The 14,244-nt window shown below is 41.5% G+C and overlaps 1 protein-coding gene and 1 pseudogene across 1 annotated transcript; both read right to left on the bottom strand.

Annotated features, from left to right (window-relative positions):
* Positions 1 to 2,367: 2,367 nt before the first annotated feature.
* LOC139455087 (uncharacterized) lies at positions 2,368 to 4,080 on the bottom strand (annotated as a pseudogene).
* Positions 4,081 to 11,119: 7,039 nt separating this feature from the next.
* Positions 11,120 to 13,189, bottom strand: LOC139455776 (uncharacterized). Its single transcript, XM_071237319.1, has one exon. It carries the CDS (start codon positions 13,162 to 13,164, stop codon positions 12,226 to 12,228), a length of 939 nt encoding a protein of 312 aa, XP_071093420.1. The 5' UTR covers positions 13,165 to 13,189; the 3' UTR covers positions 11,120 to 12,225.
* Positions 13,190 to 14,244: the final 1,055 nt, after the last annotated feature.

Below are 14,244 nucleotides of genomic sequence, written 5' to 3'. Positions count from 1 at the left end.
GCATCAGTCTGGACTAGTACAAGCAGACACATGCATGCACGTCGCTATATAAATGTAATCATCTTGGACTCGACTTTAAACCCCATTTCACCTCACCTCACCTCACCTTCTTTTATTCAAGCGCATAACACAGAAAAGTAAGTCGTTGATGTTGTTGTTGTTGGTTGCCGCACTCAGCAATATTACAGCTATATGACTGCGGTCTGTAAATAATCCCGTCTGGACCAGACACTCAAGTGATTGATGTCATGAGCATCGATCAACGCATTTGGGATACGATGACATGCATCAACCAAGTATTATGACCACCTGGTCCATGTAAGACCAGCATATGTTGATGTGGGCCTATTCTGATACGGAATTCCTATGGGGCTAAAACCATGGAGATCACCCAGTGCATGCAACAGGGCACCAGATCTCCGACCCCCATAGTTTACGAAGGCGACAGATAACACTATATGCCAATATGCAGCACTAATTAGTCGTAATATAAGACGATGTGCGCCCTTGGCATATTGGCTGAAAATATAGACCTTCGGTAACTAAAGCTAACGATGCCTCGGCGCATTGACGTGTTCGTGTTTGTAGGTCGATAAACAGTGATGCAGTGCACGACGTTATGCGTGGTTTTTTTAACAAGATACTTCCTGATACCACACGCATCCTCAGCAGCAGTACCCGGTGCCAACATGCTGTGAACTGGATGCTGTCATGCTCCAAGTAACACAGTAACATCTCAAGCGGCATCTATGGCGACCAAGAAGGTTACTTTTCCTTGGCTATAACCATTGTTCATCCAAAGGACGGAAATACCACATTCTATCTTTTCGTGTCCCATTAAAAAAAACAGGTTTACAGTTCATAGCAACCGGATATAATTTTCGAATGACAATACTTGTTGTCGATGCATCTAGATTATGTTGTAATACGTTGTTGTGCTCACGTTGTTCACGAGCAGGAAAACGTTAGACTAAGACTCATTTTTAAAAAATGATTTCAATAATCCAAGGTGGATGATTCCTCTTCTCTGGTGTGTTCCCAATATATAAACCATCTCTGTGAGATATATCTAATACTATTTAGTGAACAATGTTTCAAATTACATTTTATTTTTGCATTTTCTTTGTTTGAATGTTGCTTTTAATTTGAGGCAACGTTTCAGTTTTATGATAACAGATATCAATGTGGACTGACATTAAGTCCCAGAAATAAAGTTCTTTATTTAAAATATACATCTACAAATAAATAATCCAAATGGAACCCAGAACGATCCTTAATATCAGAGTTTGCCAAATCATTCTAGATTTGAGATGGACTTTTTCAATTTATTCCATTTGACACAATGGTACAACACCTATAACTGACTTTGCCATCTACATTTGACTTCATATAATATCTATATCTCACAATCAGTTCATCCATTAGTGACAAAATCCGTTATTCATTGGAATCACGTTTGATACAAAAAACACAAGCGACATCAGAACCCAATGGTGTCGGTTTCTTGACATCACAGTCGGATATAGAATTACGCTAAATTTCAAGCTCGCGTGTGTCCCCCAAACTAGAAACACACTCTCCCAGTCCATATCGGTCATGTTTTCTTGCCACGCGTACTTTGAATATTGAAGTAATTTGAACAAAACTCTGCATTCTGTGTATCATTATTTCAAAATGCCTACCGACAATGATTGAGAAGGATTTTTTTCTATAGATATAAGCTTCCGCGGTGACACGATTTCAAATCAGCTATTCCAATCAGAATCGAGTATTTTCCAAATTCATCGTAGAATATCCATTAGAGAATTCAGTGAATGAAACACACGTGTAAATGACTAAACCCCTTCATCCTTATTGACTGGCGAATGAATGCTATAGTGTTATCTGTCCCCTCAACCGCACCCATAATAGTATTGTCACAGAGTGACTTAACTGCACTCTGGACAACGCAGTGTTAAAGAATTGTAGGTTCTGAACAACAACCCTTTTTGTACAGTATTGTTTAGGAAATCTGAACTATTTTAACATGATGTAATCCATGCGTAACGGCGGTCAGTTGAACCATTGTCTAACACAGCATTTCACATTATGACATTTATAGCCTTAATCCATTTCCCCCGGGCTGTGTCTGTAATCACATCCATAAGCCCCATGTCAAGGGCAACGCTATTGTCTCTTTGTCTGTCTATTGTTGTCCAATAGTGTATATACATGTTTACATCTTTACTGTTAGTTAGTCTGGTATTCCGACAGCACCTGTATGTACAGCCGCGAGTAGGATACGCCTGCTTGCTGGACTTCACTTGTACTTGTTGAGTTTGAATCTCCGCTCGACATATTTCTAATTGTATTTTGTTTTATTGCCGACTAAAAAAGTTTGGACTCAACGTATTCTTCGTCTTCAATCTGAGCTAATTTCCCCGTCAACACATGCGCGTTGACAGTATGATAAAGGCAACGGTAGTAGATGGTGCCTCTGTACAGTATCATGCTCCAGGGTCTAGTGGTCAGTGTGGTCACCTCTGTACTCACATCATTGGACACGGTCATATTCATCAGTTTCTTCTTTTTGCTATAATACAACACACCAGCTGTCTGATCTAGGGTTACAGCATACATGCCACTTCCTGTGGCTAATGTTGCCAGAGCTTGACCATCATATGTTACCATGAACAGTTTCCAGCCATTACACCCATATATCCTTATATCCATATACCCTCTTTCTCCTTGTGTCAAGAGTTATTTGCCTTGGAACGCCTCCGTACTTGGTCAAGTCAATGATGTCAGTAAAGTCTTTCCCCTGTGTAGACATACGGCTGAAACGAGGGTCCGTTGTGGATAAGAATATAACGTTCCGCCCTTCATCCACCGCCATGAGAGATGCCCGTATACCTTGTCGTAGTACGGTGACGTGTATCAAGGGAAGGTACTAATATCCTATGAGTGACTGTTTAACACAATGAGAATTGTCCATATATTGCTATATAGGAAATGCAATTAACATTATTCCGATTCCTTTCATACCGTTTCACACTGAGAGAGTTCCTGTGAATGTTGAGTTGTCGGAACTGATGCTTGTTGGAGGACCAGAGAGGGACAATCAGGATCCTACTTTTCTCCTCCTGTGGCCTGGTGTGGTATCTGACGTTGTCGACACAGGTGACCTGGGTGTGGTCACTGACGTGGTCGACACAGGTGGCCTGGGTGTGGTCAAAGACGTGGTCGACACAGGTGGCCTGGTGTGGTCACTGACGTGGTCGACACAGGTGACCTGGGTGTGGTCACTGACGTTGTCGACACAGGTGACCTGGGTGTGGTCACTGACGTTGTCGACACAGGTGGCCTGGGTGTGGTCACTGACGTTGTCGACACAGGTGACCTGGGTGTGGTCACTGACGTTGTCGACACAGGTGGCCCTGGGTGTGGTCACTGACGTTGTCGACACAGGTGTCCTGAGCGTAGAGGTAGTATGGTGAGATGCTTGGGAAGAAGAAGGCACAGCAAGAGCTGTTTTCAGTTGTGATCTTTGAAACTGACACGTCCTTCATGTAATTCCACGAACCGCTCATTATCAGCCTTGAGTTCAGCACCATTTCTCTTTTGTAGGTCTATTTCCAGCCTGTGTTTACCTCTGACACAGACGTCACTGGAGTTCTCGCGAGTCAAAACATCAGCCTTCTCTAGGACAGAATCGTGAAATACGGTCGTCTCGTCCTGAAGGTCGTTGAGTGATCTTGAAAATGATGCAACTGCCTGTTCATCTGATGGTCGCTCTGTTTCAGATCCCGCAATTCAGACAACCTGACTTTTCACCATGTCTTGAAGTGACTCTCCTTGTAGAATCTCGGCCATAGCTTCCTTCACTTGATCTCTCCTATATTTTCCTTTAGTTAGCGACATCTATGATATTAAATACCCTTTGTTCCACACGTATGATATTAAATTAACTTTGTCATCAAACAGTTCCTCCTCGAACTGGTTCTGCCTGCGTATGACAGACACAACACTGTCCTGACAGTTACAAAAACAGATTAGGGAGGTACATGTCAGCAACCAGGAGAGACATTTTAGCTCTGCCATCTTTAGGACTGTGCAAAATCCGTAGAGATTCTCATGTCCGTCAGAGTGGTGTGTGCATGTACCCCTCGGTATGACACAACGTGTTCTGTTACTGGTTGATTGGCGTAAGGTACAGGTATACGTTTACAGGGTGACCATCTCCTGTGAGTAATTATAAAGAACACTCGGTTATCACTATTTACCTGGGCCCACTTGCACAAAGCGATCTTAGCGCTAAGATGATCGTAACTCCCATACTTTAACATAGGCTTACAATAGTCTTAGCGCTAAGATCGCTTTGTGCAAGTGAGCCCAGGTGTAGTTTGCCTCCCAAGTAGTCACCCCTAAAGGCAATAACGCTAGCCTTGCAAGGTTTTTGTTCCAGACTGCACACCACTGTTACAACGTCACCCCGCCCCTTGTAACGTCACAGTTGACCTTAAATGTTAAAAATCTGCAATCACGTGTTCTGATCAATTTATATATTGCCAAAAAATACTTTGAATATTTTCATAACCTCAATTCAGATATGTTTAACCGACAAATGAACATATCACTCTTTCACAATGCCTACCGACAATGATTGAGAAGGAAGGACTATTATCAATGCAAGCTTCTGTCGTGAGGCGTCGGTCAAATCAGCTGTTTCAAACTAAAGTAGTTTTTGTGACTTGATTTTTCTGAAATACATAATCTTGTTATTAAAACAACGCAAAACTCCTCTTCGGTATTTTCCTCTTACCGGACTAAAGAATAATAATTGCCTGAGTATTTAATCTGTCAGCGGTGCCTTTGATGTGGGTCTGTTGTAGCAAGTTTGAGACTACTCTGATTGGCTCAATTAAGCCACGCCTCCGATTTATTCCCAGCCATGTAGCAGTATTACCGTGCATCACGTGCTTGCGATGGCGTGATATCGTCGATGGCTTTCTGACTAATTCGACGTGTGGCGGTTGAATAACGCAACTAAAACTGCTGGGCCAAATCGGCATGACGTAGATATTTTGTGACGTCATTGACTCTCTCATTCTCCCGCAAAAATGCTGGTAAACGAGCAAGCCCGGGACTGGAGCATGGTCCAAATCAGTAACCCCACCCAAACTCGACATTCGACAAGTTACGACACGGATAATTCACGTGGTGGTTTGTTCAGACACTGGCGTTGAGGTGAACAACTATTGTTCCTGGAAGTAAGCGTTTAAGTATTATATCAGCGTTAGGGCCTCCTGAAATGGTTTCCGCAAAGTCTCTACGCTACTACTTTCAAGGACTGGAAGTGTCATTTCCAAAAGTTAGATAAATGCTGACCAAACGCAGTGCCCTGATTTTCAATACAATACTTAGTTGTTTGGGCCCAGATCAGCATTCTCAATGTCTGAAGTTAGAAACATGGTTTGTTTGTTGTTTTGTACCGATGTCTGTATCAGGTAAACCTGTGATTAATCTTATAAACAACGTCCAACGCCGCCGCCAGGATACGATCACAGGTGAGCCAACAGGTCAACGAGCCTGACTATCCCGATCCAATTCGTCTCTCCGAAGGACAAGTATGTATATATATCCATGTATAGCATGTATATCTGCAGGTTATTTCCTCATTTTAATTGGACCTATTATCCTCTTCCTAACCAGGAAGAAACATGCAGCTATATAACATCATAGAGCTTTCATAAATAATTATGACACGTTGTTAAGACTTTCGAAATAATTAACTTATCGTGTTAGCATTTCACGTCTGTTTGAGTAGAGCAAGTTAGCATAACAATTAGTCGTATGGTACAGGTAAACAAGCCATCAGAAGGCCGTGTCTCCGCCCCAGGTAATCATCCCCATTAGATACAGGAGTGGAAGATGGCATTCTGAATGTCGCTATAACGAGGGACATGCAGCCTCCGTTATACAGCTGGTAAACGGTACAGGTTGAGCTCGCATGGTCGAGGTGACATTCCCCGTTTCTGTTGTAAAAGTGTGTGTGTGTGTGTGTGTGTGTGTGTGTGTGTGTGTGTGTGTGTGTGTGTGTGTGTGTGTGTGTGTGTGTGAAAGGGGGGAGGGGGGGGGGGGGGGGGGGGGGGGCGTCAAGTCGCTGTGCAATGCAGAGCCCCTATGGCACGCCAGGAACCTATGATTGTGGGTTCGAATCCCGGTTCGTCCTGACCATGTTTCTAGGTTTGTCAGCACCATACCCGTGCTCGTTGGTTTCACCGAAGTGGTAAACGTCTGAGACCTGCATAAGTTCGCACTTTCCTCCAACATTAAGCTGACATGCCGCGATATAACTGGAATACTGATCAAAACGGCGTTAAATCCATCTCACTCACTCTCACACACTCCGTAATGAAGGACGTGTTTAGTCTCCGTTATTACAGCTGGTGAACTGTACTGATAGGTGGAGCTTGCTTGGCGGAAGTTAAGTCGGTCTGAGAAGGCTGCAATATGTGGTACGCTTGTGCACAATCCCTTTGTCTTTTTAGACAATTAAATATGTTTAAAACAAACATAGCCGTCTCTGAAATACAATACATCTATTTAATCATGTAAAGGAGATTTTGTTTTTAAAAATACGTTTAAAGCATTTGTAAACAGAGTGCAATTTTCTCCATAACCTGATTTCGAAATTGTTTATTCATCACAAACTGAGATGCAACAGGCCGATAGTTCAACTTATTTACAAGGTATCCGTGTTTCTTCTAGCTAACAATGCATGATGTTTGTACTATAAACATGTTGTGTAACTATGTAACATTTGATGTCGACTAGCTGCGGTAACTGCATCGGGGTGTTTTACCCCATACAACATTTTCATTTTGACTTGTTATACAGAACTAGGGGCTGTCTCGTAGTGTTTTCCTAATATATCCCAAACCATCTTCCCGAGGCAAGAGAGTTAACTGACTATAAAAGTTCAGTTTCCACCCTTGCCGAACTAGGCTGGAATTCCTGGGCTCGATCGGAGCGCCACCAGTGGCTATGACGAGTTATGTGGCTTCTTTGCCTCTCCTATTGACCAATCAGATTCTCGTATCACTTGCATTTGTTTCAAACAAAACGGCGGCGTCCAGTCAAGACGATCTGATCGATAATCAAGATCTATATTGTGATAAAACGTGTCTTACATCGCGAAATCACGTGAGCACCTTGATTAAAAACATGAAAAGATTTAGAAAATATCTGTTGACAACGAGTTAGCGGTGCACATGTTTTGCAAATCATGCAATCGACCGAAATCTGCTTGACAGTTTACGTATCGGATTTCGATTTCGGTGCGCGATTTTGATTGGACTATGCAAAGACTCGTTAGTCCAGCCAAAATGTAACTCCATAATACCAGCCTAGTTCGGCAAGGGTGGAAACTGGACTTTTAAAGTCAGTTAACTCTCTTGCCTCGGGAAGATGATCCCGATCCAAACCTGCACAATATATACTTCATCAAAGTACATACATCGTGATCTGACACCAAAGCAACCCGATTCACTTCCTTAGGTGTAAGGTGACTATGCATGTCGTAAGAGGCGACTAACAGGATCGGGTGGTCAGGCTCGCTGACTTGGTTGATCATGTCATTGTATCCCAATTGCGAGGATCGATGCTCATGATGTCAATCACTGGATTATCTGGTCCAGACTCGATTATGTACAGACCGGCGTCATATAGTTGGAACATTGCTGAGTGCGGCGTAAAAAAACCAAAACAAATACTTCCTGAGACACTTGAATTCATATACGAGTACTTGTATTTTAGATCTTACAGAACAGTATATCAACTTTCAGAGTTGGAAACTTTCATGATCGAAATTATAAGTACACATATTTAAAGGCAAGTGTTTTTGAAAGCGAATCGTGGTGCAGTTGTAGTGTGAGTACGCTTCGTGTACATTATGCCAGGGCTGTTATTGCGTATGGGACAACCTTCAGCTCTCAAAATCTTTTATATGGAGCAGGGGCGGTCGGGTAGCCTAGTGGTTAAAGCGTTCGCTCACGCAGAACACCCGGGTTCGATTCCCGACATGGGTAAAATGTGTGAAGCCCGTTTCTGGTGTCCCCGCCGTGATATTGCTGGAATATTGCTAAAAGCGGCGTAAAACCTCTCTCACTCACTTATATGGAGCAACACAGAGATACGCAGTTTGTTGTTGACATGAGCATGCAAAAAAGGTCTATATTTGGATAAGATGTAAACGTCTTTGGAATGTACGTGTTTCATAATTGAAGAATAGTGTTTTATGGCAGTGTATGTCAAAGTGTATGTCAAAGTTTAACAATGATTGTAACTGTTACATTGTTTCTGTTGGGGTTCGGTAGACGCTCATTGCATTGTGTTAGGACAGTGATCAGTCGTCAGGAAGTTACAATATTTAGATGCTAGCGTGCATTCGTCACCACTCGCCCCTTTCCGTAACCTGCAAGAAGACTCGTCCCCCTATCGATGAATGTTATGTGCGAAAATACGACAAACCAATCAGAATGCGCGTATGATTTCAAGTTCTTCGTCAAAGAATCCCTCAGAAATAATTTTTGATTTTACATATGTCTTGCATATAAAAATATACCAAAGACACAGTTAAATGTGTTCAGTTATACTGTATAATTCCGCATGTCCCGATGTGCTTTAAATTGCATCTGAAATATATATTATATATGGGGAAATATATGTGAACCATTACACAACGAGTTGACAAATGTTTTAGGTATGCCCGTTTGCGCTAAGACAGAACCCGGTCATAAAAATGGCCACGAGAGGGGCACGAGTCGCTATTCGGCTTGTCCCGGAATAACACGAGTTGGTCACGAATGGCTAGCGTGATGTGTAAACTTCCGGTCCGGTATACCGCGGACGGTCATAGTATGTTACTGAAACTTCTCTAATGTTCTATGTTGTGAGGGCACCATGTTGAACTTTCCAGCAGCTGGTAAGACTACATACAATTTGGGAATCGACACTAGTAATAACTACATAGACATTTCGACATTTCCAACACCGTGATCCTTTCATGCGTTTCCAAGACCTCAACTAAACACGGCGAGTTTGATGTTTGTTGCACAATTATGTTTTAATGCATTTTGAATGAGATTGGGTGGCATGTTACGGGTTTTCACTGGGCATGGTGAGGATGGATGGAGTCCTTAGTTTTAACCAATGTATACAGCGTAATAGGTATCTGCCACCTCTCCATTTACGCGTTTAAATATATGAATTTTATCTATACAATCATATTTTTCATATTTCTGATCAATAGAGTAAAATTGGCACCATCTTTGTATAATAAAATCGAAAGTAATAATCACAGGGCAGATTTACATATTTTAACAAACTTCGCAGAATTAACATCAACACTTTCTGATTCTAGATATTTATTCGAACTCAAAGTGCAAGAAAACAATATTCCAAGTAAACAATGTTCCAAGCAATCAATATGCCCAGTAAACAATATTCCAAGTTAACAATATTCCAAGTAAACAATATTCAAAGCAATCAATATGCCAGGTAAACAATATTGCAAGCAATCAATATGCCAGGTAAACAATATTCCAAGTAAACAATATTCAAAGCAATCAATATGCCAGGTAAACAATATTCCAACAATCAATATGCCAAGTAAACAATATGCCAAGTAAACAATATTCCAAGTAAACAATATTCCAAGCAATCAATATGTCAGGTAAACAATATTCCAAGTAATCAATATACCAAGGTAAGCATAAGATGAAACTACCTTTGTGCATGCATCTTTGTATACCCATTTCTCTAAATTTGATAAAAGGATTATTATGTCAACATGTCAAGATCATTAGCTATAGGCGTCTGTAGTGGCGAGGAGATCCTGGTTGGTTTGTGTGGAAATGTAGGAAATAAAGGAAACGACAACAGATTGACTAGTGTTTATCTATTCGGGAACATGATAGTGTCACATCCCCATCTGGACATCACCAGAACCTTAACACCGTAGGTGTTAGCGGTGTCTACCTCTGACTATGAACACTATGAATACAGATTGACTAGTGTTTATCTATTCGGGAACATGATAGTGTCACATCCCCATCTGGACATCACCAGAACCTTTACATCGTAGGTGTTAGCGGTATCTACCTCTGACTATGAACACTATGACTACAGATTGACTAGTGTTTATCTATTCGGGAACATGATAGTGTCACATCCCCATGTGGACATCACCAGAACCTTAACACCGTAGGTGTTAGCGGTATCTACCTCTGACTATGAACACTATGACTACAGATTGACTAGAGTTTATCTATTCGGGAACATGATAGTGTCACATCCCCATGTGGACATCACCAGAACCTTAACACCGTACATGTAGGTGTTAGCGGTATCTACCTCTGACTATGAACACTATGACTACAGATTGACTAGAGTTTATCCATTCGGGAACATGATAGTGTCACATCACATGTGGACATCACCAGAAGCATATACACAAAGATACCAGCTCTACATAACCACCAACACCATGACTTTACCATTTGGACACCCCCGCCGTAAACAGCCTCGCGATAGACCACAATCGTAGCACTGCACTGTCTACACTTGACCATGTAGTCTTCATTGTAAGGAAATGTCAGGGAGCTTTTCCAGGCGTAATGAGTCTACCGTCGAGTAAGAAGCGGTTTTATCCGTTCCTGCTGCTGTAGCTGCAATTGTGACTGTCTACATGATGAAAGCACGTCAACCCCGGCACCCATACAGCTGTATCCTAAATTAACATCCCCATCAACTACCGACGTCATCCTGCACTATCTCTGTGGAATATATGTATTTTATTGTGACTGTCGACATGATGATGACAATACAGCAACACGTATACAATAAAGGAAATAATGAAATATACAAGACATGATACTTTAGTTGAATATTACAATATATCAATAATTTTATAGGAAATTCATATTAAATAGTACAATAGTTTCAAGCTGTCATGCATTGTCATGCATCTCTCATTATCTCATGCATTATCTACACTGAATTTACTTTAAGAACATACATGTTACAATGCCACGTTCAATAACTGAAACCTTGTATTTTGTAACGTATAACTGTACGTATGAATATTTTCAATCTGCTCACCATGAATGATTGTGAAAGAAGTTATTTCTATAAATATTACCTGGCTTTCTTCAAATCACCTGCTTCAACCAGAAAAGGTTATTGTTATTTTAAGGACCCCCTTAATAGTATAGTGGTATAGGGTCCCCCGGAGAGCGGAAGGTCGGGGGTTCGATCCCCGCCCGCGTCATACCAAAATACGTTAAAAGATGGTACTTGTTTTTACCCTGTCTGGTGCTCGGCATTAAGGGTCTAAAAGAAGGAGTGATCGGCTCTGAGTCAGTATACTGTGTCTGAGTTGGGTATTCATGTTAAACTGAGGGATGGTATCTCAGTGAGCTTGCACGATAAATCGGCATCAGTCCGGACTAGCACAAGCAGACACACACACACACACACACACACACACACACACACACACACACACACACACACACACACACACACACACACACGTGCATGTACGTCGCTATATAACCTCTGGTTGACGAATCAGAATCGAATTCTTTCTCTGAAATTCCTGATAGGATCTACTTCAATCGATTCGGGGATCAAACACAGATATAACTGACCGACCCCCTTCATGTTTATTTCCTGGAGAGTGTAAGCCTCCGCGTTATGTGTCACATTAACTGCACCTACAATAGTAGGTGAACAGCCAGCGTAGTAGATGGTGCCTCTGTACAGTCTCATGTTGCAGGGATCAGCATCCAGTGTGGTCACCTCTGTACTCACATTATTGGACACGGTCATCTTCATCAGTTTGTTCCAATTGTTATAATACAACACACCAGCTGTCTGGTCTAAGGTTACAGCATGCACAAATCCTCCTGTGGCTAATGTTGACAGACCTTGACCATCGTATGTCACTGTGAACATTGATTCATAGATACACACGTATATCCTCTTTCTCTTTGTGTCAAGGGCTATCTGTCTTGGTGAACGTTCGTACATGGATAAGTCAATGATGACAGTGAGGTCTTTACCCCGTGTCGACATGCGGCTGATTGAGTGTCGAGGGGTTAATCTAGAGATGAATACAATGTCCCGATCTTCATCCACTGCCATGCATAATGTCCGTACACCATTTCTTAGCACTGTGAGTCAACCTGTATCCAGGGTAGATGCAAGTATGCTATAAGGACTATTTGACCCAATCAGCAGTTTCCTTTGTTTTGATATATAGGCAAGACAATTAACGTAATTCCTCGTGATATGCTGATAGACGGTGAGAGAGTTACTGTGAATGTTGAGTTGACGGAACTTGTGGTAGACATTTGTCCAGATTGGAGCAATCAGGATCCTAGTTTTCTCCTCCTCTTGCCTGGACGTCGACACCGACGCTGTCGACACAGGTGGTCTTGGTGTCGTCACTGACGTTGTCGACACAGGTGGCTTTGAGGTTGAGGTAACATTTGCAGTGGCGGAGGTACAAGCAGGCACAGAAAGCGCTGTTCTGAGTTGTGATATTTGGGTCTGATATGTCTCATTCAATACAATGAATAGCTCCATGTTAGTCTTGAGTTCGGCAGAGTAAATATTACATTTCTGTAGTTCTATTTCCAGTTTATGTTTTTCTCTGACACAGACGTCACTTGAGTTCTCTCGATTCCACACATTTGCCTTCTCCAGGACAGAATCATGAAATAGGGCCGTCTCGTTCTTGAAGTCTTTGAGTTCTCTGGAGACATGATGCATCTGCCTCTTCATCTGGTGGTAACCCTGTTGCAGATGCCGCAATTCAGAGACAACCTCACTTTTCACCATGTCTTGAAGCGACTCTCCTTGTAGAATCTCGGCCATGGCGTCCTTCACTTGATCCCGTATGGTTTCCTTTAATTCAGCTCTCAATGATGTCTTAGCGACATCTATGATATTTAATACCTTTTGTTCTACACGGAGAATATTACCTTTGTTATCAAGCAGTTCCTCCTCAAGCTGGTCCAGTCTTTGTATGACAGACACAACACTGTCCTGGCAGTTACAAAGAGAGAGTAGAGATGTACATGTCAGCAACCAGGCAAGGCATTTTAACGTGGTCATCTTTAGAACTTTTCGATGTCCTTCCTGGCTCCCTTGTCCCTGGGAGTGATGTGGACATGTAACTCCTCTGTATGGTTAGACGTTTTCTGGCGTAAGGAACAAGAATACATATACTGGGTTATCACTACATAACCAATGTTGCGGGTCACCCGTGTTCACCACCTCCTAGGTGTAAAGGACACTATGTTATCACCATTAACCTATAGCAGCATGCAGATCTATTATTGGTGATTAAGTATGTCGCAGTATCTAGGCTGACATTGTATTTTACATTGACTTTACTCCCATATATTAAATGCATGCAAACATTAAATGGTCCTCCTAAGGCTTGCATGGTTTAGAAACTGCACACCACCATCACGTTTGTAACGCAAAAGATGACATAACAGTTTGGCATCACATAATTTGAATATGTTAGTAACCTACGGAAGCCTTTAGGGCCATTTCTTTTTTTCTTTAAATTTTAAGATACTAAGTTGAAATTTCAATTAAATATATTAACATATCAACTTATTATCTTGGAATTTCAAGATCATTATCTTGAAATTTCAACTTATGTATCTTAACATTTCAACATAGCATTTTGAAATTTCAACTTAGTATCTTGACATTTCAAGATACTAAGTTGAAATTTCATGATATCAAGTTCAAATTTCAAGATGTTATGTTGAAATTTCAAGATGTTATGTTGAAATGTCAGATAAATACTAAGTTGAAATGTCAAGATAATAACACGCCATCGTAACTGCAATATTGTTTAAACAGTATTAAACTTCACCTAGTTACTTCAAAATGTCCATAGTGTGAGTGTGCTGTCTTGTGTTTAAAGTGGGTTCGCATTACATCAAGCACGTGTAACACCGACAGAAACGATTTGAACACAAGATGGATGGCATTGACAACAGATTTTACTGGATATAAATATATTATTCCTGCTTATGGTTGAATTAGTCCACCCTAATTAGTACCATGTGCTGCTAAACACGGGAACCATCCTGCTATTTTCATTGCCAAGTTCACACGTGTTGTTCAGCATTGTGAGTCTGAGGATCACCATGTTCGCTTAACCAAGGGAATTAC

The sequence above is a fragment of the Haliotis cracherodii genome, unplaced genomic scaffold, assembly GCF_022045235.1.
Source record: "Haliotis cracherodii isolate W230 unplaced genomic scaffold, xgHalCrac1.p SCAF_11, whole genome shotgun sequence".
In the NCBI taxonomy this organism is placed as follows: Eukaryota; Metazoa; Mollusca; class Gastropoda; order Lepetellida; family Haliotidae; genus Haliotis; species Haliotis cracherodii.
Note: the sequence above shows the minus strand (reverse complement) of the source record. Positions and strands in the feature narration are given on the sequence as shown.